The sequence below is a fragment of the Bufo gargarizans genome, chromosome 3 (genome assembly GCF_014858855.1).
Source record: "Bufo gargarizans isolate SCDJY-AF-19 chromosome 3, ASM1485885v1, whole genome shotgun sequence".
NCBI classification, from domain to species: domain Eukaryota; kingdom Metazoa; phylum Chordata; class Amphibia; order Anura; family Bufonidae; genus Bufo; species Bufo gargarizans.
The window spans coordinates 516,031,332-516,055,130 of NC_058082.1; the positions used below are offsets into that span (position 1 = coordinate 516,031,332).

Genomic DNA, 23,799 nt, shown 5'->3' on the forward strand with positions numbered 1-23,799 from the left:
ATCACGGAGCACATTACAGAGAAGTACTTAGGAAGTTTATATCTCAGCCCATGTAGCTCCAGCAGTCTGCTTGTCTGTGTGTACTCCTGCTCACTCCTCCCCCTTCTCTCTGCATAGACTTGCATTGCCATGTGTAATATGATGCTCCTGTGGAGCTTGTCTGATGTAATTCAAAGGGCAGGACACTTTCTGGATATTTGAACAATGTGTATGTAAGATGACTAAATGGCACTTACTAATATAGTCTTTGTTGATATCCTTTGCCTTTTGCTAAATTTAATAAGCTGTGTCCCCTTGTCCACATAGAGGTCCTATCCACAAGATGACCGCTGATAGAGGGTCATGTGACCAAGCAAATCACCTCCATGTGATATCTCCTTTATTAAAACACACTACACCTGCATTAAACTCCCAACAGTGCAAGTGCAGATGTCAGGTGCAGTGTATTTGAATGGAGGAGAGATCACATGGAGGTGAATTGCCTGGTCACATGACCCTCCATCAGCAGCCATTTTATGGACAGGACCTCTTTGTAGACTACACAAAAGACTTGGCAAACAAAGCGGCATATCTTATAAAATATAGAAATTGGCACAGAGCTTTAACAATGGCTATATTAGCATATACCGTATTTTTCGCCCTATAAGATGCACCGGCCCATAAGACGCACCTAGGTTTTTGAGGAGGAAATTAAGAAAAAAAGTATTTTTAACCAAAAGGTGTGCTTTTGGTGGGTTTTGAACTAATGGTGGTCTGTGGATGACACTATTATGGGGGATCTGTGGAATGCACTGTTATGGGGCCATCTGTGGATGGCACTGTTATGGGGGCATCTATGGATGGCACTGTTATGGGGGATCATTATGGGGGCATCTGTGGATTGCACTGTTATGGGGGCATCTGTGGATGGCACTGTTATGGGGGCATCTGTGGATGGAATGACACTGCTGTGGGGGGATCTGTGGACAACATATATAGCATCTTATCTAATGTGTCATCCACAGATCCCCCATAACAGTGTCCCTGTGCAGTGAATGGGGGCCCTCATCTGGTTTTGTAATGGCAGCGGGGCCCGTGCAGTCACTGTATTCTACTACACCGGGCCCCGCTCACTGTAGTATAATCACATCTAACTTGTAGGTATTGTTAAACTATTCAAATCATCTTAAATCCAGTGCATGTACAACTTACTACTAACTTTGTAGCAGCCAGGAGGCCAGTGAACACCATCGACTTACAGTGGGTGTTATTTATGGGTGTTATAGCTGAACATCTACACTGCTACCACAACACCCATAATCTTCAATAAAGAAAACCAGATGCATATATAATCTCCTCCTCTCTGGAGTGCTGATTGGAGAGAAGGGGACTTCCATTCTCTCATTAGGTGGATGTCCTGGAAGCGGAACCTGAACTTTTGATATGTCATAAAGGTGTCAGATGGTAATATCCCTTTAAAGGGAACCTGTCATGTGGATATTTGATTATAATCTAACTAATTATATACAATCATTAACTACTAAAAAGTACCTTAGATGTATTCACTTACTGGTGTGACAGATGGTTACCTCATAATATACACACAAAGATGCCACATGCCGCATGCTAATGAGCTGATTTGAGTCCAGCGTGATGCCATTGAGTCCAGCGTATATTTAATTCAGAGCTATAGCCACTCCCCTGCCCACCTGCTGCTGAGTCATATGGAAAAAAAACTGTCAATCAGCAGCAGGTGGGCGGGGAGAGTCAGGAGCTCATGAATATTCAGGACTCCTCATTATCAGCTGGAGCTTTTCAATACAAGATGTTGGCAGATTGACTAGGTCAATTAAAGAAAGTGACCCAGCAGAGAATAAGTCACTTATTTATGTTGCCCTTAGTTAGGACACCATAAAACTGGTGACAGGTTCCCTTTAAAGGGTTTTTCCAAGACTTCAATAATGATGACCTATACTCAAGATAGGCCATCAGTATCTGATCGGTGGGGGCCTGTGACCGCTGTTCAAATAGGCAGCAATGCTCACAGTAGCGGCACGTTCACCAGTCACCTGTCCTAGGTGCAGCTCAGCCCCATAGAAGTAAATGGGGCTGAGAGCGAAACCAAGCACAGCGCTATACAATGTAAGCTGGTGGTAAACATGGAGAAGGCCAATGTAAACTGTATATAAAGTAGAAAGGTCCAGCTTCCGATAAACCGATATCCTTTATTTGATGCGGTAAAATCCATACAAAGCAATACAGGTGCAAAACCGACGCATTTCGGATCCCACATTAACAATCCTTACTCATTATTATCATGAGTAAGGCTCGTTAATGTGAATTCCGAAAGGTGTCGATTTTGCACCTGTCTTGCTTTGTATGGATTTTACTGCGTCAAATAAAGGATATAGTTTTATCGGAAGCTGGACCTTTCTTCTTTTTATACAGTTTACGTTGGCTTTGTCCTGGCTATGTCCGTGCCTCCGACTCGATACACAGGTGAGCTCTCCGATTTGACTTTCTATATAAAAGCATGGAGAAGGCCGCGGCGCTCACAGGAGCACTGTTGTCTTTTCAAACAGCTGATCGGTGAGGGTCACTGTAACCCTCAGAATTGAAAAGGTTGTGTACACTGTTCTAGGCCCAAATCCACCACATAATGCCTTATGCCTTATTACTATAATCTAGGCTGAGGCTGGAAGAGCTGTCCACTTGCCAGGATCTTGGTGGTGGATGTACGCCACCTTAATTTAAGGACAGTTCAGCTTGCTAATGGTGATCTCAGTTTGGGGTTGTAGACCTCTGGGGCCTGGGGGTTGTGCTGTAAAATGCAGCTGTATTATTGTTATGGCAAACCATCCTTCTGTATTTTATCCCTGAAAATAGGAATCCCCGGGCACACCTGTTATTGGGGTGCGGGTAACATTTATCCTTTGTTTACAAAGAAAAATATATTTACAAACAAAATGTATTTCTGAAATCAATCTCTTTATTTGCTTAGGTTTCCATGGTGACACACATAAAACGGTATAAACACAAATCTGAAAACGGCTGCGTAGCGGCCTGTTCACCTCCTGACATGAGTGTTTGTTAATGAAGTTTAAAGGTTTTGTTTGCTTACTGTCACCAGGAGTACAGCTGTGTGAGTGGGCTGACACTAGGGCGCAGGAAGCCCAATTTTTATTAGGTCTTTTTATTTGATTTTTATCATATTCACTGTATACTCTTAAAGGGGTTGCTTCATGAAGACATGCCCTTTTAGAAATGAAACAGGCTTATATGCCAGGGTTATCAGCTGATTGAAAATCTTGTCCAGGCGCACATTTACACCTCTGCAGGGGAAATGTACTGAAGCTTTATATGGCAGCCAATGACTATCCTGGTAATGCATGGATGCAATGGTTCTGCCAGGGTGAGAGCTACGGTTACAGGTTGTGTTTTGGCATATATAGGCGAGTGGGCTTGATGGTAGTAAAATTACTTTGTGAACCAAACATGCAGTCGGGTCTGTGGGCAGCATGTTATAGAGCAGAAGGAGCAGAGAAGATTGGGCGGAGTGACTGTATGATCAGCCTTTCCAGTAAAAGCATGCATGCAAAGATAGCTGCCAATCACCGAGTGAGACCGCCTACTGGACTCCTAAGCCCAGAGTGAGCAGACAAGAAATGAATGAAATGCGGACTCTATATACTGAATCTTTTCTCTCCAATTATATGTCACTCTTCTCATATCCTCCTGCCCTATAGCGTGCTGCCCACAGATGCAACAGTAAGGACAATCCCTTTAAACCTGTTGACCAATCGCACCATTACTCGAAAACAATATGGCTTGCTGTGCACGCTGTTTCTGTAGCTCCCATGCACTGCAATGTAAAGCACTGGCTTGCCACCAGTTTCCCAGACACCCGGTGGTCAGTGCTTAGTCCCATCTCATCTTAGTTTCGGAGTGATAGGACAAGCCCTTTAAGGATCTATGTGATATAAATTCTGTGGATCCAAAATGTACCTCTGTTTTACACCCAGAGCTGCATAACGCATATACTCTCCAGTAGCATCATTGCTTCTAAGGAAGAATACCGATCCTCACAGACCTTACACAGCAGCACATGGTCACATAATACAAACCAGTAAGGAGTCCATTTGCCACCATACAAGGTCCATGCACACGCCATAGTCATCTGCTTGAATCTTAAAGGGGTTTTCCAGTAAAAATTATTAGTTTTACTCATCTTGTGGTCCTTGTGCTGCTTACATCTAGCTGGCTATGGGCATGGTCACATGCGCCATTCCAGCCAATGACTGGCTCCAGTGATGTCTTGATTGTAGCCACATCATTGCTGAAGCCAGTCAGTGGCTGCAGCGGTGCATGTGACCATGCCCATAGCCCGCTGGATGTAAGCAGCGCGGAGGAGAGGAGTGGATCAGGTAAGTATGAATCTTCTCCTTCAGGGGTCATGCTGCAGGAACTTGTTAAAATAATAATTTTTACTGGAAAACCCCTTTAAGTATTATTGTAGTGAAAAAGGAAAATATAGGATCAATTTAACTAGATAAAACATTGATTTCATGTTAGGTTTTCGAAGGGCTATGCTTCTATACCGTGATCATGTAAAACTGGCCAGATCCTGGGTCATCTATTTGCGGAGAAGCTGGATTTTCAGTAGTCTAGCAGATATATGGGATTTGGCAGTCACCGCAGAGACCAAATCTGAATGTCTGCAGCTTGTGTTTGAATCTGGGTTCATTGCCAGACAGGAAAATAACTTCCTGAGCAGCTGTATGGTTGCAGCATTTTCTATGGGCCCTGCTTCTTGAGCTGCGACGTTTTGCATATGCTGGCTACTTACTTTCTAATACTTTGAAGTCAAGGAGCATTTAAGGAGAACATTTTTTATACATTTCATATAGAAATAGCAACAAGGGTGATTTATGAGTCTGCACACTGTACAGAAGATCAGTTGATCTTACAGATTCTCAATTTGCCCAGGCACATCCTTTACTGATGTGTCATATGGAGAACAGATATCATATGTACTGTGGATGTTATCGCTGGAAGGGTTTTAGTTGGTAAGTTACAAAGGTTCTCTGCTTTTGGACAGGTTCTCCCTACTTGTTGGCAGTGTCCATTGACAGGAAGCTGATTGAAAAATGTTACTTTGCTTTGACCCTAAGTGATCATCTGTAATCTGTTGTGAAAGCATGCAGTAAACATTTAAAAGGGTTTTCCGAGATTGACCTATCCCCTGGAGAGTTTCCTCAGTTCCATTCAACTGTTTCCTAGAATGGATTTTGGTAAAACTAAATGGCAAGCAGCATGGCCACCGTTAAATATCACATGTGCTTCGTAATACATCCATACGACGGAGGGCATATACCGCAGAATGGTGAGTTGTGTTTGTATTAATGGAATAGTAATATCTCCTCTTGTTATGACTTACTGCAAGTGTATTTATTGTACTTTTAATATATTTTGATCATTTCTGTCTTTCTAGTGGATGCGATTGTGGAGTTTGACTACAAGGCTCAGCATGAGGATGAGCTGACCATAGTGGCGGGTGAGATCATCACCAAAATCAAAAAAGAAGATGGCGGATGGTGGGAAGGAGAGTTGAAAGGAAGGAGAGGACTTTTCCCAGACAACTTTGTACGAGTGAGTACATAGTGTTAATTTTTCTATAAAATTAGGGAAAATACCAAACTTTAAGGAGACATTGGGGGAAACAAGAAAGAGATTAGCTCAAAAGGGTAGTCTAATTGTAAAGGATGGGGCATAAGCGTCTGATTGGCAGGGGATAGGGGATAAGTTCCTCATTGGTCTGTGGATAGGGGATAAGTGTTTGTAATCCGACAACCCTTTTAAAGCCTAACTGCCTTGAACTCTGTGCCTGGCTAGTGGTCACCTGCAGCTTCTTTCCTGGACAATCGTCAGTTCTGCAGGGTGAATGAACCGATTTGAGGTTATTAGTTTAATAATCAGTAGGACCTTCTGTGACCATAGTGGACATAGTGGGACTAATGCAGTTCTCTATTGTGAGGACCTTATAAAACAGCACCCCATATCTCAGCGTCCTGGATACGTGTGAAGGGTATTGGGGTTAAGTGCAGTCACACATTAATCTTCCAGTGGAGGTGTAGATGCAGTTTGTTTCTGAGCCAGATCCTGATAATGCTATGGAGCAGTTCACTATGAAGCAATGTCATTTTGGCTTTACATCTGGTACATGTCGGCATACCTTTTTTTTTTTTTTTACTGTATTGGAAAGCAAAGAGAACTTTATGTATCAATACAAAGGCAACCTTCAAAATAGCGTGCGGTTGCATACTGTATGTCCTGGTCATAATTTTCGTGTATGTATCAGACTTCTCCTTCATGCTGAGAAATATCGTTTGTCACAGTCACAACTGTTTACGGATCTCTTTACCCTGCCGTACGTCATCTGGTATTTGAGGGTTAGTGTTCCTTTAACCGCATACAGTGAGATGTGCCAGCTTTACTTATCACACTGATCTCAGAGAAACTGTAAACCAGTTGTCTTAGCGGGTTATTAAAAACTCACACGTCTAATGGGGAACTGTCACCTTTTTTTTTTAAATAATTCTAAAGAAGTGACTGTGCTAAATGAAAAAGTGGCCTGCAATGGGGGGACATTTTTTCCTCAGGCTGATTTTGAGCATTTAGAGCTACTGAGTGTTTATTGGCAGTGGGGTTCTGGCCCACAGTATGGGGCCAGCCACATCCGAGCCCATGACAGTAACCCCATATTAAAGGGGTTCTGCACTTTGTTTTAACTGATGATCTATCCTCTGGATAGATCATCAGCTTCTGATCGGCGGGGGGCCGACACCCGGCAGTGTAAGTGACAGGAAAATATTGGGAGTTGTAGTCCTCTCCCCTTACCTCCTGTTATGTACAGTAATATCAAAGTACAGTACAAGAGGAGGTGTTAGGAGAGGACTACAACTCCCAGCATGTCGATCTTGTTATGTAATATCAGAGTACATTACAAGAGGAGATATAATAGGAGAGGACTACAACTCTCAGCATGTCCAGGCCATTATGATATAATATCAGGGTACATTACAACACCCTGGATATGCTGGGAGTTGTATACCTCATCTTTTAAAGTACTCTGATATTACATAATAACAGTTTGGACATACTGGGAGTTTTAGTCCCATCCTCTTATACGTTCCCCTGTAATGTGCTCTGATATTAAATAATAATGGCTTAGACATACTGGGAATTATAGTCCTCTCCTGTTATACCTCCTGCAGTAATGTGCTCTGAATTAGGGCTGGGACAATGTATAGGGGAGGGTATTCATCTGCCTAGGGTGCCACTTCGCTACCCATAAAGGGGGGTGGACTCATGGCCGTCCAACTTCACAGGCCTGAGCCACTGGGAGCATTATGGTTATATTATTACTACTATTATTTGACACAATATGGAGGACATTTCTACTAATGGGGGCTATCTTGGGGAGTATTATCACTATTGGGGGCACTATTACTAATTAGGGCAGTCTGGGTGTATAGTATAGTGTTTGTGGACATGGGGGGAGCAGAACAGGCACAGTATTGGGGTAGCTTCAAGAGGTTCTCCGGGTTTTTTCGTATTGATGACCTATCCACAGCAGTGAACCGCATGTGCCGTCTCCTCAAACAGTTGATCGGTGGGTGTGCCGGACGTTGGACTGTGATTTTAGCACATTATTACAAGATGGGGGCCCCCTCTTTTGATTTTGCCCAGGGCCACATTTTGTCTAAAACCGGCCCTGTCTGCGGGTGCAGTGATAACTGCTAGTATTTTTCTGCACCCTACATGTCTGCAGTTCTGAGAAACACTCATAAATGTATGTATTTAAAGGGCATCTGTCAGCAGATTTGTACCTGTGTTGGTCCCATGTCCATATGTGTCCGCATTTCTGAGAAAACTTCAATATATGCAAATGAGCCTCTAGGAGCAATGGGCTCAGCTCTCCCTGCAATGGCAACACCCCTGTTGCTCCTAGAGGCTCATTTGCATATATTAAAACATAATTTTTCTCAGCAAAGCGGGCACATATGTACATGGAACCCAGATGCCTTCAGCTGCCAAACGCACATGCAACAGGTCAGCCAGGTTCATAGGTACAAATCTGCAGATGCCCCAATAAGTAGCAGTGTCATGAAGTTTAAGGGGGTGGGTATTACAGGATTTTCCTATTTATGGCCAATTTTCAGGATATGTCAAAATCAGATTGGAGGGGGTCCGGCTCCCTCTGTAAGTGCTTAGGCCTCTTCCTAGGCCATGTGACTTCACTTTCATTAATCACATGACCTAGGCTTAGCTTAGTCCAGTGAATGGGGCTGAACTGCAATACCAAGCACAGCCATTATCATATGGACAACGCTGTGCTTGGTCAGCTGCAAGGAGCCCGTTGTGCTCACCGGACTTCCTGTGAGCTTATTGGTAGAGGTGCCAGTAGTCAGACCTCTGCTGATCTTATATTGATGGCTTATCCTGAGGATAGGCCATCAGTATGAAAATCCTGTTTTGATGTTCTACTGGAAAATAAAGAGAGAGTACCTAGAAAACTTAAAGGGGTTTTCTGAGATTTAAATACTGATGACCTATCCCAGCTGTTTGGGAAGGCAGTGGCGCTCCAGTGAGCACAGCGCGTGCATTGTATAGCGGCTGTGCTTGGTATTGCAGCTTAGCCCCATTCACTTCTATGGTGTTGAACTGCGCCTAGGCCATGTGACCGATGTCACTCTGCCACCTCCTTCTCAAACAGCTGGGAGAGGTCATCATTATTTAAATCTCAGAAAACCCCTTTACGTTTTCCAAGTGCTCTTTCTTTATTTTCCGGTAGATACTGATCAGATACGGATACTGAGATTGACCAAAGTATGAACCGCTAGTGGTGCTTGGTCAATGATCACACAACCAAGGTAGTGCAACCTTTATTTTGGTTTCTGAGGCAGGGTATATTAATACTGGGTGGCATCTCTCCATGCTGCACCACAGGCTGCCATTCTGACATGGTAACTTTCATACAGATGTTATATCTTTCTGTGGTATGTTATTCCAAGTTATTTCAGAGTGGACTAGGGCTGCAGCTATCGACTATTTTTGTAATCGAGTATTATATTGATTAATCCAACGATTAATTGAGTACTCTAATAACAAAAAACGAATTAAAAGAATGTTTTTCTTTATAAAAACCCATCAGCCCCCTGTGCCATCAGCTGCCACCATGCCATCAGGCTCCCCCATGCCATCAGGCTGCCCCCTCAGTGCCATCAGCTGCCATCTCAGTCCCACCAGCTGCCATCTCAGTGCCACCAGATGCTCTCTCAGTGCCACCAGATGCCCCCCCCCAGTGCCATCAGCTTCCCCCCCAGTGCCATCAGCTGCCCCCCTAGTGCCATCAGGCTCCCCCCTAGTTAGCCATTAGATGCCCCCAGTGCCATCAGCTTCCACCGAGTGCCATCAGCTGCTCCCCCAGTGTCATCAGGTGCCACCAGCTTCCACCCTCAGTGCCACCAGCTTGCCCCTCAGTGCCACCAACTTGCCCCCAGTGCCACCATCTCCCCCTCCTAGCCATGTCCCCAGCGCCAGGGAGATAAAAATACTTACCTCTCCTGTAGGGGCGCCGCTTACGTGCACTATGTCCTGACGATGTGTCAGGAGGAAAGTGCAGTGCAGGCCGTCGGGTGACCACAGAGCGTGAGTAATAGCAAGTGCTTCACTCCCGCTTCGTGGTCACATGACACAAACAAATCCTTGATGCAAAAAATTTGCATAGAGGATTTTTTTTGTGTCAAATTACTCGATTCAATTGAGTAATCGTGTCAGCCCTAGTGTGGACCCTTAGTTCAACCAAGGTGCTTGTTGGCTGCACTGTATGGGAGATCCGTTGCCCCACTCAGTCTTAGGCCTCGTGCACACGACCGTTGTGTGCATCCGTGGCCGTTGTGCCGTTTTCCGTATTTTTTTCGCGGACCCATTGACTCTCAATGGGTCCATGGAAAAATCTGAAAATGCACCGTTTTGCAGCCGAGACCGTGATCCGTGTTTCCTGTCCGTCAAAAAAATATGACCTGTCCTATTTTTTTTATGGACAACGGTTCACGGACCCATTCAAGTCAATGGGTCCGTGAAAGAACACGGATGCACACAAGATTGGCATCCGTGTCCGTGATTCGTAGGTTACTTTCATACAGACGGATCCGAAGAGCTGTCTGCATAAAAGCTTTTTCAGAGGTGAGTTTTCACTTCGTGAAAACTCAGATCCGACAGTATATTCTAACACAGAGGCGTTCCCATGGTGATGGGGACGCTTCAGGTTAGAATATACTGAAAAACTGTGTACATGACTGCCCCCTGCCAGGCAGCAGGGGGCAGACCCCCCCCCCCCTGTTTTTAACTCATTGGTGGCCAGTGCGGAAGCCCCCCCCCCTCCCTCCCCTGTAGTTAACTCATTGGTGTCCAGTGGGCCCCCCCTCCCTCCCCTGTGGTTAACTCATTGGTGTCCAGTGGGCCCCCCCTCCCTCCCCTGTAGTTAACTCATTGGTGTCCAGTGGGCCTCCCTCCGCTGTAGATAACTCATTGGTGGCCAGTGGGCCCTCTCCCCTCCCTCCCCCTCCTAATTAAAATCGTCCCCCCTTTCATTGGTGGCAGTGGAGAGTACCGATCGGAGTCCCAGTGTAATCGCTGGGGCTCCGATCGGTAACCATGGCAACCGGGACGCTACTGCAGTCCCGGTTGCCATGGTTACTTAGCAATTTGTAGAAGCTTCATACTTACCTGCGAGCAGCGATGTCTGTGACCGGCCGGGAGCTCCTCCTACTGGTAAGTGACAGGTCTGTGCTATAGGCAATGCACCGCACAGACCTTTCACTTACCAGTAGGAGGAGCTCCCGGCCGGTCACAGACATCGCAGCTCGCTGGTAAGTATGAAGCTTCTACAAATTGCTAAGCAACCATGGCAACCGGGACTGCAGTAGCGTCCCGGTTGCCATGGTTACCGATCGGAGCCCCAGCGATTACACTGGGACTCCGATCGGTACTCTCCACTGCCACCAATGATAGGGGGGGGGGGGCGATTTTAATTAGGAGGGGGAGGGAGGGGAGAGGGCCCACTGGCCACCAATGAGTTATCTACAGCGGAGGGAGGGGGGCCCACTGGAAACCAATGAGTTAACTACAGGGGAGGGAGGGGGGGCCCACTGGCCACCAATGAGTTAACTACAGGGGGGGGGTCTGCCCCCTGCTGCCTGGCAGCACCTGCCAGGCAGCAGGGGGCAGTCATGTACACAGTTTTTCAGTATATTCTAACCTGAAGCGTCCCCATCACCATGGGAACGCCTCTGTGTTAGAATATACTTTCGGATCTGAGTTTCACAATGTAGCTCATATCCGACAGTATATTCTAACATAGAGGCGTTCCCATGGTGATGGGGACGCTTCAAGTCAAAATGTTCGGGTGTCCGCTTGTGAGCTCCGTTTGAAGGGGCTCACAAGCGGACCCGAATGCTTCCGTCCAGCCCTAATGCATTCTGAGTGGACGCGGATCCGCTCAGAATGCATCAGTCTGGCAGCGTTTGGGCTCCGCTCCGCTCAGCAGGTGGACACCCGAATGCTGCTTGCAGCGTTCGGGTGTCCGCCTGGCCGTGCGGAGGCAAGCGGATCCGTCCAGACTTACAATGTAAGTCAAAGGGGACGGATCCGTTTGAAGATGACACACTGTGGCTCAATTTTCAAACGGATCCGTCCCCCATTGACTTTCAATGTAAAGTCTGGACGGATCCTTCTGAGGCTACTTTCACACTTAGAAATGTTTTAACAATATAATGCAGACGGATCCGTTCTGAACGGAGCCACCGTCTGCATTATATGAATGCAAGTGTGAAAGTAAAGGGACTCCTGACTTTACATTGAAAGTCAATGGGGACGGATCCGTTTGCAATTGCACCATATTGTGTCAACGTCAAACGGATCCGTCCCCATTGACTTGCATTGTAATTCAGGACGGATCCGTTTGGCTCCGCACGGCCAGGCGGACACCAAAACGACTTTTTTTTCATGTCCGTGGATCCTCCAAAAATCAAGGAAGACCCACGGACGAAAAAACGGTCACGGATCACGGACCTACGGACCCCGTATTTGCGGACCATGAAAAAAATACTGTCGTGTGCATGAGGCCTTAGATATTGTCAATGTGGGAGAGATCTGGAGATTGAATTAACCAGGAGGGCTGCACATTGTGTAGCGTGAGCAGTGTGTGGGCGCTATCTTGTTGGAGCTCCATGTCTTCTGAGTCAAAAAACTGTAGGATTAGTTCCACAATGTCCTGGACATACTGAAGGGAACGGCCATGTGTCTCCCCGCTATGCATGATGACAGTAGGTGCTGTCCAGCCCTCCTGCAAACCCTATTGTTGATGGCCACATGAGAGTTCACAGGAGGTTTGGAGAGCTTCTACTGCCATAATGCATATTGCAGAGACACAAAGGACCAACAGCAGGTGGCATGGTGTGGGATGCATTTAGCTACCATAGCCGTCTGATATTTGTGGAGGGAACACTTACCAGCCTTCGGTATGTGTGCTGTCTCAGGTAATAGCTCTCACTTAGCTCTAACATTTTTGTATTTAGTGTTATATGTTATAACCACTGTGCTTAGTATACTTTGCTGTAATCTAGTGGTCGTTGTTATAGTGTAGTACCCTGGAGCAGGGAGTACTTTGACATTTGGACATTTGCCTATTTCGCCATGCAAAGTTAAAGCCCAGCCACTTTAATAGTTGGTGTATGTAAGTTATTTATGCTGTAATTTCCATTTTATTCATCCTGTAACAACTCTTCTTCTGTGAGCTCATACCCTGTGTCCTGCAGTCTTTGCCTGTTTGTCAGACATCCATCACAGAGCAGGTACAGTCAATGGTTCATTCAATAAACTCCCTAAAGATGTATGTATCTCCCTCACTGGAATTCTACATGCAGTTGGTGTGGCTAGGGGAACAATTATAGCGAGTTTACAATCTTCCATTAATTGTACAAGAGATTACCACTCATCAGAGGCTAATCTCACTCACGTACACCGGTGCCAGTATAGTGTGTCCAGAGCATCCTGCTGGTTTGGAAAATATAGAATATTTTTCATGGAACAACCCCTTTAAGTGAGAGCCGTTGCAGAAAACTTGGTATAAATAATAGTAGTAACAGCTTTATTCCAGTCTTTATTTTCTTTAGTGATGTCTTCTGGGTGTTCACCTATGGCTGGAGTTTTATGGAAGAGAATTAAACAGATGTGATCATGGATTCGGTTAGATAAAAAAGATTAAATCTAAATATTGTTGAAATCAGGAAAGTCAAGCAGCCAAGTTTACAGAGCACAGGATAAACACCTGGCATGTGCTCTGCGCTGCGGAGCGGAGGCGCCTGATGACTCCTCATTCCCCCTGCTCATAGCTGCTGTCACCCTTATATGGAGTGTATTACAACCAAAATGAGAGCGTTCACAGCCCATTGCAGAATCGATATAGCACTGCTTGCAATGCAATGTATTATTCCTGGAAGAAAGCCAATCTGTTGTAAATTCTGATGTATGGCTATCAGAGTTCCTTCTTCATTTCTGTACGTTCACAAGCAGGTTATTCGCTGCTGTGACTTTTGGCTGTACTACTGTGAATGACAATGACACCGTAATACAAAACGTAAAGAGTGGTTCACATTGGTCTCATGTTCATATGTGCCTGCAGTGCTGAGAAAACTGATGTTTAAATATATGCAAATGAACCTCTAGGAGCAACAGGGGTGTTGCCATTACACCTAGAGGCTCTGATTTCTCTGCCACTTCATTTTTCTCAGCAATGCAGGCACATACTGATTTGAACCCAGAACTGCAAGGCACCAGTGCTAACCACTGAGCCACTGTGCTGCCGTAATATACTGTATGATTGTTAATACACAGCAATAAGTCAGCGTTATGCTTTGAGCATATGTTATATATATTGGTAAGGTCAGAAGATAATTTATGTGTATTCAGTTATCTATCAGATGTGTTGTATTACTTTATACACTATATAGCTTTACAGTGTGTCCATTGGTTGTGTTTTGCATGTATGATTTGTTGAAAAATCACTAAAATAAAGTGGCCTAAATGGGAGGAAATGCTCCAAAAAAAAAAAAAAAGACACTGTGGCGTGTTTATAACCGGGGGAGCAATCTCTCCACATGTGATCCGTTGCTAACGGCAATCCCCAGTTAAAAATGCATACAATGGAGGATGTCGGCAGCGGACCACATGCACCACAAAGGCATCCTACACAAGATGGAATAATGGGTGGATGAAAATATACAAATACATAAATCACAGCGAAAAGTGCACCACAATGATATGCTACTGACAACACTGGCTAATCCCTCAGGCTGATGCTTAAAAACTGAGACTTTAGCCAATGTATTCCATTCAGGAACACAACGGAGCCCTTTTGCAGCACTGTCAAGGTATCTCAGTGTGGCATGGGTCCTACCACTAGACTACCTATGGTGTGTGAACACGGTCTGAATGGTGCTAAGATCTAACTCACAGCCAAGCTCTCGCATATCTCCATAGTAAGATCACTCAGGCGGTGGGAGAAGAGATAGGGCTACAAGCCCCACCTATAACAGGCCATGTGACACAGACTACCAGGTGCAACAGAATGCTACCAGCACTAGAGGATCATAATAGGGACCTTTGGGGCAGTAGCCTGGGGCCCGACATCGACCAAAACACCCATTTACAAGGAAAGAGAGTGTCCCTAATTTCCTGAAAGGGGAGTGTCAGGAAGAGGTTGGAGAACAGGAATGTGAGCAGACTGTCTCGAGCACTGCAGCATACTGTGGGGTGTTATGCACTGGGAATTGTTATATATATAAATATATATATATATATATGCGGAAATGGGACAGCACTCCAAGACTTGAAAAGAATAAATATCTTTATTCACCCATGTGAAAAAATAGCAGCTATTTTTTCACATGGGTAAATAAAGATATTTATTATTTTCAAGTCCTGGAGTGCTGTCCCATTTCCGCATATATATTAAGGGTGAAGCTCATTCCCTTGAACATAGCACCTGAGCCAGCGTACTGGTGCCGCCGAATTCCCTTTTGTTTTTGCTGCTATCACATGTGTGAATAAAACTTCACTTGTTTTACTAAAGGAACCATCTGGAGTGCAGTCCAATTTTTTCCATTATTTTTAAGTGGGTAAGATCCAGTTACCGTACTTGGACTTTGCACCCACCTGCAATTGCTTCCAAGGTGGTGCTGCCAGTAATTTTTGTCTGTATATATATATATATATATATATATACAGCATACAGCATACTATGGGATGTTATATACTGCTTATTGTGGGATGTTTATACCATATGCTGTATAATGTGGGGCTGTTATACTTTATATACTGGGGGATGTTATATACTACATACTGTATACTGTGGAGGATGGTCAAGACGAATAAAAATAGGGGGCCCATGATGGGTAAACAGCACCAGGCCAATGATATGCTCGCAGTAGCGTCATGGCCTTCTCTCTACTTTTCCTAGGCCGAGTGAGGACACGTTCATGTGTCACTTGGCCTAGGAGTAAGTGAATGGGGCTGAGCATGATACCAAGTATGGCTAATATACAGTGTACGGTGCTGTGCTTGGTAAACGGTGATAAGGCAGCGGTGCTCACAGGAGCACAGCTGCCTTCTCAAACAGCTCATCGGTGAGGGTCCCGTGTGTCAGACCCCCACCGATCAGATACTGATCACCTATCCAGAGGATAGGTCAACAGTAAAAAACGAAATCTCGAAAACCCTTTGGAGGTTCCCAGTCTGCCCCTGACTATATTGCAATAAATGATTAATTGTGAATAGAGTTAAAAGGGTTAACACTGTAGTATATAGCATGCCTCATCTATCTACATGTGTTAACATCTTTATGCTGATGTACTAACAGCAAAACAGCATAATTTCATAGTCCTGGACATACTTCTATTTTTGCTACAATAACCCTGATTTTTTTTATACCTTTTTCTACTCCATTTCATTAAGGCTTGTGCAAGCGTGACACATTCTGCGCTTTACACATTCTGAAATTGAGTGCCTTGTCAGAAGATGGCAGAGCTGGGTGCATATCTAGGTGGTACACAGGATAGTGGGCTGTTACCATAGCAACTAGAAATATGAAAAAAGTTAAACAGCTTTTAACACGGAAAAGTATTTTACAAAGTGGCAGTATCTGACCCAGGGTCAAGATGCTTGGCTACCATGTTGTAGCTGTATAGCGCACTTCCAGTTTGGAAAACCATGAGACGTGATCAAAATATACCAGACGTTTCATTTGCGGTAGTCCAGTTGCTGAGACCCCAAACCGTAGCTGCTGAGCCCTGTAGAGCACTGTGGCACTTAGCTCCCTGTCAGCTTCACTCGTAAGGGTGAAGGTAATAAGCCACGGGCTCCCCCACAAAATAACAGGCGTAAAGGGCATTGACCCCACTGATACAAAAGTTGTGTGAGAATGTTGTGTAGTCTTCTATAATCACTATAGGGCTACACTTTAAAGAGGACCTGTCACCGTTTTTTTTGTAAGTACCTTTAGAAGCGGGGTACGCTCCGCTAATGCTGCTATAACTTTTTCAAACGTCCTTCTCGCCCTGTATGCTAATAGATAGCATCAGTACAGGGAGGAGTAGATGCCAGCGGTTCTCAGTTGGCGTCTCCTTCTCCCTGACTGTAAGGCCCCTTTCACACGGGCGTTGTGGGAAAATGTGCGGGTGCGTTGCGGGAACACCCGCGATTTTTCAGCGCGAGTGCCAAACATGGTAATGCCTTTTGCACTCGCGTGAGAAAAATCGCGCATGTTATTACCCAACCTTCTTCGTAGAAGTTCAGGCTTGGGATCGGTGTTCTGTAGATTGTATTATTTTCCCTTATAACATGGTTATAAGGGAAAATAATAGCATTCTGAATACAAAATGCATAGTACAATAGCACTGGAGGGGTTAAAAAAAATAAAAAAAGATTTAACTCACCTTAGTCCACTTGTTCGCGCAGCCCGGCATCTCTTCTGTCTTTAACTGTGAGCAATAGGACCTTTGATGATGTCACTGCATTCATCACATGATCCATCACCATGGTGACGAACCATGTGATGAACGCAGGGATGTCATCAAAGGTCCTATTGCTCACAGTTAAAGACAGAAAGATGCCGGGCTGCGCGAACAAGTGGACTAAGGTGAGTTAAATATTTTTTATTTATTTTTTAACCCCTCCAGCCCTATTGTACTATGCATTCTGTATTCAGAATGCTTTTATTTTCCCTTATAACATGGATGTCAAACTCATGGCCCTCCAGATGTTGCAAAACTACAACTCCCATCATTCCCTGATAGCTGTAGTATGCCCAGGCATGATGGGAGTTGTAGTTTTGCAACAGCTGGAGGGCCACGAGTTTGACATCCCTGCCTTATAACCATGTTATAAGGGAAAATAATAATGATCGGGTCTCCATCCCGATTGTCTCCTAGCAACCGTGCATGAAAATCGCACCACATCCGCACTTGCTTGCGGATGCTTGCGATTTTCACGCAACCCCATTCACTTCTATGGGGCCTGCGTTGCGTGAAAAATGCACAATATAGAGCATGCTGCGATTTTCACGCAACGCACAAGTGATGCGTGAAAGTCACTGCTTATGTGAACAGCCCCATAGAAATGAATGGGTCGGTATTCAGTGCGGGTGCAATGCGTTCAACTCACGCATCGCATCCGCGCAGAATACTCGCCCGTGTGAAAGGGGCCTAAGCGGTCCAATCGCAGCGGAGAGCATCACAGCCAGGGAGAATGTGAGCTGTTTTTATTCCCTGGCTGGGATACACCGCGATTGGACCGCACCACAGCCAGGGAGAAGGAGATGCCCACTGAGAACCGCTGGAATCTCCTCCTCCCTGTACTGATGCCATCTATTAGCATACAGGGTGCAAAAACAGAACGAGGGCACAGCAGGGCAGCCAAGGGGCGTTTTGAAAAAAAAAAATAAGAAAAGTTATAGCAACATTAGAGACGTGTACCCTGCTTGTAAAGGTACTTAGTTTAACAAAAAAAAAAAAAAAAACGGTCTGCATTTATGTGATCCTTATGACCTTAGGATTTATTATGGAACAGCAAAAATCTGACATATTTTGTATAAGAGTGTACATTTACAACAGTAGATTTGTAGTTCTCTTCAGAATTACAAAAAAGAATTGTTGTGTATCATACAAGCTGGTTGCAGTTTTATATTGCATTAGGAAATTATTTTGGTTAGGCCTCATGCACACGACAATTTTTTTTCACGGTCCGAAAAAACGGGGTCCGTGGGTCCGTGATCCGTGACCGTTTTTTCGTCCGTGAGTCTTCCTTGATTTTTGGAGGATCCACGGACATGAAAAAAAAGTCGTTTTGGCGTCCGCCTGGCCGTGCGGAGCCAAACGGATCCGTCCTGAATTACAATGCAAGTCAATGGGGACGGATCCGTTTGAAAATTGAGCCACAGTGTGTCATCTTCAAACGGATCCGTCCCCATTGACTTACATTATAAGTCTGGACGGATCCGCTTGCCTCCGCACGGCCAGGCGGACACCCGAACATAACTTGAAGCGTCCCCATCACCATGGGAACGCCTCTACGTTAGAATATACTGTCGGATATGAGCTACTTCGTGAAACTCATTTCCGACAGTATATTCTAACACAGAGGCGTTCCCATGGTGATGGGGACGCTTCTGGTTAGAATACACTGCAAACTTGGTACAAGACTGCCCCCTGCTGCCTGGCACCACCCGATCTCTTACAGGGGGATATGATAGCACAATTAACCTCTTCAGGTGCGGCACCTAAAGGGGTTAATTGTACTATCATATTCTCCTGTAAGAGATCAGGGCTGCCAGGCAGCAGGGGGCAGACCCCCCCCTCCCCAGTTTGAATATCGTTGGTGGCACAGTGTGTGCCCATCGCCCCCCCCTTCCTCCCTCTATAGTTAAAAATCGTTGGTGGCACAGTGTGTGCCCATCGCCCCCCCCTTCCTCCCTCTATAGTTAAAAATCGTTGGTGGCACAGTGTGTGCCCATCGCCCCCCCCTTCCTCCCTCTATAGTTAAAAATCGTTGGTGGCACAGTGTGCGCCCACCATCACCCCCTCCATTTCCCCCCCCCCATCATTGGTGGCAGCGGAGTTCCGATCGGAGTCCCAGTTTAATCGCTGGGGCTCCGATCGGTAACCATGGCAACCAGGAAGCTACTGCATCCCTGGTTGCCATGGTTACTTAGCAATAGTACAATTGTAGAAGATTCATACTTACCTGCCTGCTGCTGCGATGTCTGTGACCGGCCGGGAGCTCCACCTACTGGTAAGTGAAAGGTCTGTGCGGTGCATTGCTAAAGAACTGTCACTTACCAGTAGGAGGAGCTCACGGCCGGTCACAGGCAGCGATTAAACTGGGACTCCGATCGGAACTCCGCTGCCACCAATGATGGGGGGGGGGAGATGGAGGGGGGCGATGGTGGGCGCACACTGTGCCAGTGTGCCACCAACGATTTTTAACTATAGAGGGAGGAAGGGGGGGGCGATGGGCACACACTGTGCCACCAACGATTTTTAACTATAGAGGGAGGAAGGGGGGGGCGATGGGCACACACTGTGCCACCAACGATATTCAAACTGGGGAGGGGGGGGTCTGCCCCCTGCTGCCTGGCAGCCCTGATCTCTTACAGGAGAATATGATAGTACAATTAACCCCTTTAGGTGCCGCACCTGAAGAGGTTAATTGTGCTATCATATCCCCCTGTAAGAGATCGGGTGGTGCCAGGCAGCAGGGGGCAGTCTTGTACCAAGTTTGCAGTGTATTCTAACTAGAAGCGTCCCCATCACCATGGGAACGCTTCTGTGTTAGAATATACTGTCGGAAATGAGTTTTCACGAAGTGAAAACTTAGATCAGAAAAAGCTTTTATGCAGACAGATCTTCGGATCCGTCTGTATGAAAGCAACCTACGGCCACGGATCACGGACACGGATGCCAATCTTGTGTGCATCCGTGTTCTTTCACGGACCCATTGACTTGAATGGGTCCGTGAACCGTTGTCCGTCAAAAAAATAGGACAGGTCATATTTTTTGGACGGACAGGATACACGGATCACGGCCTCGGCTGCAAAACGGTGCATTTTCCGATTTTTCCACGGACCCATTGAAAGTCAATGGGTCCGTGAAGAAAAAAGGAAAACGGCACAACGGCCACAGATGCACACAACGGTCGTGTGCATGAGGCCTTATGCTTTTGTTCCTCTTTTTTTTGCCTCCTTCAAAATGTTACTTTTAGGCTACATGCACACGACCGTATGGCACCCGTTTTTTTTTTTTTTTTTTTTGCAGATCCATTGTAATAATGCCTATCCTTGTCCGCAAACTAGAAAAAAAATAGGACATGCACTATTTTTTTTGCGGAGCAACGGAACGGACATACTGATGCAGACAGCACACGGTGTGCGTGTTTTTTGCGGACCCATTGAAATGAATGGGTCCGCATCCTATCCACAAAAGAAACACGGACACGGAAACAAAATACTGTCGTGTGCATGAGGCCTTAAGGATGAATTCACAGATAGGGTAAAATGTATCAAGCCCTGCAGTCCAAAATATTGGCTTAAAAAAGGTTGCATAAATGGCAGGCAGCGTGCAGGGAGGGGAGGAGGCTCACAGACCTTCCTCCTTTTTCCTGTGTAGGTTTCTATAATCCCAGATTTAAAGGGATGACATTACCCCTTTAAAAAATCTCCCTCCATATCAGAGAGCATGCTTGCTATCTAATTGGCACTTATCATGGAGGTGGAAAGAAGAGTGCCTGCTCATCTACTCATTCCTTTACATCTAATTAGCCATATAACCCGTAACATTATGCTATCAATGCTGACTTAGGGTATTTTCACAGTAGCGTTAAAGTTTTCCAGTATTGAGTTCTGTCCTAGGGGCTCAATACCGGAAAAAAAAAACGCTTCAGTTTTGTCCTAATGCATTCTGAATAGAGAGCAATCCGTTCAGTATGCTTCAGGATGTCTTCAGTTCAGTCACTTTTGCTGTATTTTCTCCGGCCAAAATTCCGAAACACTTTCCCTTAAAATGTATTAATGCTGGATCTGGTCCCAAGTGTTCCGGAAAAACGGACCCGGTTTTCCGGTCTGCGCATGCGCAGACCTTTAAAAATGTGAAAATAAATAAATACCGGATCCGTTTTTCCGGGTGACACCAGAGAGACGGATCCGGTATTTCAATGCATTTGTCATCCAGATCTGGAATGCACACGGATTTCCGGATCCGGCAGGCAGTTCCGGCAACGGCAGAGCCAGGCCCCTGCATTGAATTCAGGCACTGTGCATCCCAAATCTTTTGTATTTATGGTGGACGTACCCCAGAGGCCGGGAGATGAAGATGTTAAACAGTTTAGAAGTCTGTTCTCCAGATACATTACTGGAAAAGTTACAGCCTGACAAAAGCAGAGTGGAAATATAATTCTCAAACATTAGAAACCCAATACAGCAAGGCCTGAGTATGGATGAGATCTTCAGCGTCTTCTCAGAATATCGTCCAGGAAACACTGAATCATAATGATGAGAACTTTTATTACCACCCCAGTGTTTTAAAGCTGACAATCCACCACTCCACAAAAGTCAATAAAAATACTGAATTGGAGTTTATTGTTGATATTTAACACCGGTCAGCAGGGATTCTACCATATATTGTTAGGGTACTTTCACACTTGCGGTTTTCTTTTCCGGCATAGAGTTACGTCCTAGGGGCTCTATCCCGGAAAAGAACTGATCAGTTTTATCCCCATGCATTCTGAATGGAGAGCAATCCGTTAAGGATGCATCAGGATGTCTTCAGTTCAGTCTTTTTGACTGATCAGGCAAAAGATGAAACCGCAGCATGCTACGGTTTATCTCCGGCCCAAAAAACTGAAGACTTGCCTGAATGCCGGATTCAGCATTTTGTTCCCATAGGAATGTATTAGTGCCGAAATGCCGGATCCATCCTTCCGGTCTGCACATGCGCAGACCAAAAAAAAAAAAAAAAAGGTAAAAAAAATAAATGCCGGATCCATTTTGCCGGATGACACCGGAAAGACGGATCCGGCATGTCAATAAATTTTTCTGACTGATCAGGCATTTTTCAGAATGATCAGGATCCTGATCAGTCTTACAAATGCGATCAGATGGCATATGTTTTGGTGGATCCGGCAGGCAGTTTCCGGCAACGGCAAGTGTGAAAGTAGCCTTACCTGTCTTGTCCTCGTTTGCATAAAGAATAAGGGTACCTTCACATGCGGCCAATTTTGTGGCAGAAAATTCCGCAACTGAAAAACAGTTCCATTCATCTCAATGAGGCTTAGGCCTCATGCACACGGACGTTTTTTTTTGCTGTCCGCAAAAACGGTTTCCGTTGTTCCGTGATCCGTGTCCGTTTTTTCTTCCATGGGTCTTCCTTGATTTTTGGAGGATCCACAGACATGAAAAATGAAAAAAAGTCAAGTTTGCCTTTGAAATTATAGGAAAAACAGACACAGATCACGGATGCGGATGACAATCTTGTGTGCAGCCGTGATTTTTCACGGACCCATTGACTTGAATGGGTCCGTGAACCGTTGTCCGTGAAAAAAATAGGACAAGTCTTATTTTTTTCACGGACTGGAAACACGGATCACGGACGCGGATGCCAAAACGGAGCATTTTACGATTTTTCCACGGACCCATTGAAAGTCAATGGGTCCGCGGAAAAAAAAGGAAAACGGAACAACGCCCACGGATGCACAAAACGGTCGTGTGCATGAGGCCTTACAGAAATCCATGAATGGAACTGAATTTCAGTCACAGAATTTTCTGCCACAAAATCACGTGTGAAGGTGCCCTAAAAGTGTTCGGATTTTTTTTCTTGGGGTTTTCATAAGAAAGGTATCATTTAGTCACCAGGATCAACCCTACCAGGTAGTATGCCTAGTTTTAATAGAGTTGATTCTGCTGAACTGTGCTCATTAGGCTACATGCACACGACCATGGTGTGTTTTGCGGTTCGCAAATCACTGATCTGCAAAACACAGATGGCATCCGTGCGCGTTCCGCAATTTGCGGAACGGCACAGACAGCCTTTAATATAACTGCCTATTCTTGTCCACAAAGCGCAGACAAGAATAGGACATGTTATATTTTTTTTTTGTGGGGCCACGGAACGGAGCAACGGATGCGGACATCACACGGAGTGCTGTCCGCATCTTTTGCGGCCCCATTGAAGTGAATAGGTCCGCATCTGAGCCGCCAAAACTGCGGCTCGGACGCGGACCAAAACCACAGCCGTGTGCATGAGGCCTTAATGTGACAGAACACATCCATTGCTAGATGATGCATACTGTATGATGTATTATATTGTGCAGAGTAGTTTTTGGTTGGATGATGATGTCACAAGACGCGCAGCCCTATGATGTACGATATCCTGCAGTGCTAAGCTATGAGAAAATGAGTCATTAAAGCCAAAATATGATGGAATTAATAATGTACCTTATTGGGACATGCAAACAATAAAATCATATGTTAAAAATGAGTCACACTTGGAAAAAAGAAGCAGCCCCAAGATGCACACCTACCGTACTTGAAAGTTTGTGAACCCTTCAGAATTTTCTATATTTCTGTATAAAACCCTAAAACTACATCAGATTTTCACACAAGTCCTAAAAGTAGATAAAGATAACCAAATCAAGCAAAAGAGTCAAAAA

The 23,799-nt window shown here is 45.3% G+C and overlaps 1 protein-coding gene across 4 annotated transcripts in view; it reads left to right on the forward strand.

Moving 5' to 3' along the window:
* The window catches only part of SH3KBP1 (SH3 domain containing kinase binding protein 1), a 395,797-nt gene that overhangs the window by 67,436 nt on the left and 304,562 nt on the right, over positions 1–23,799 (forward strand). For 2 of the 4 annotated variants that reach the window (XR_006388136.1, XM_044283978.1), the window contains exon 2: positions 5,471–5,628. The exons of 1 other annotated variant lie outside the window; for it this stretch is intronic. Coding sequence is in view for 1 of the 3 variants with exons in the window: in XM_044283978.1 (XP_044139913.1) it covers positions 5,471–5,628 (158 nt within the window). In the remaining 2 variants the exon portion in view is untranslated. Of the gene's footprint in view, positions 1–5,470; positions 5,629–23,799 lie in introns of those variants that run through there. One more of the 4 variants, XM_044283979.1, reaches the window with a different exon arrangement.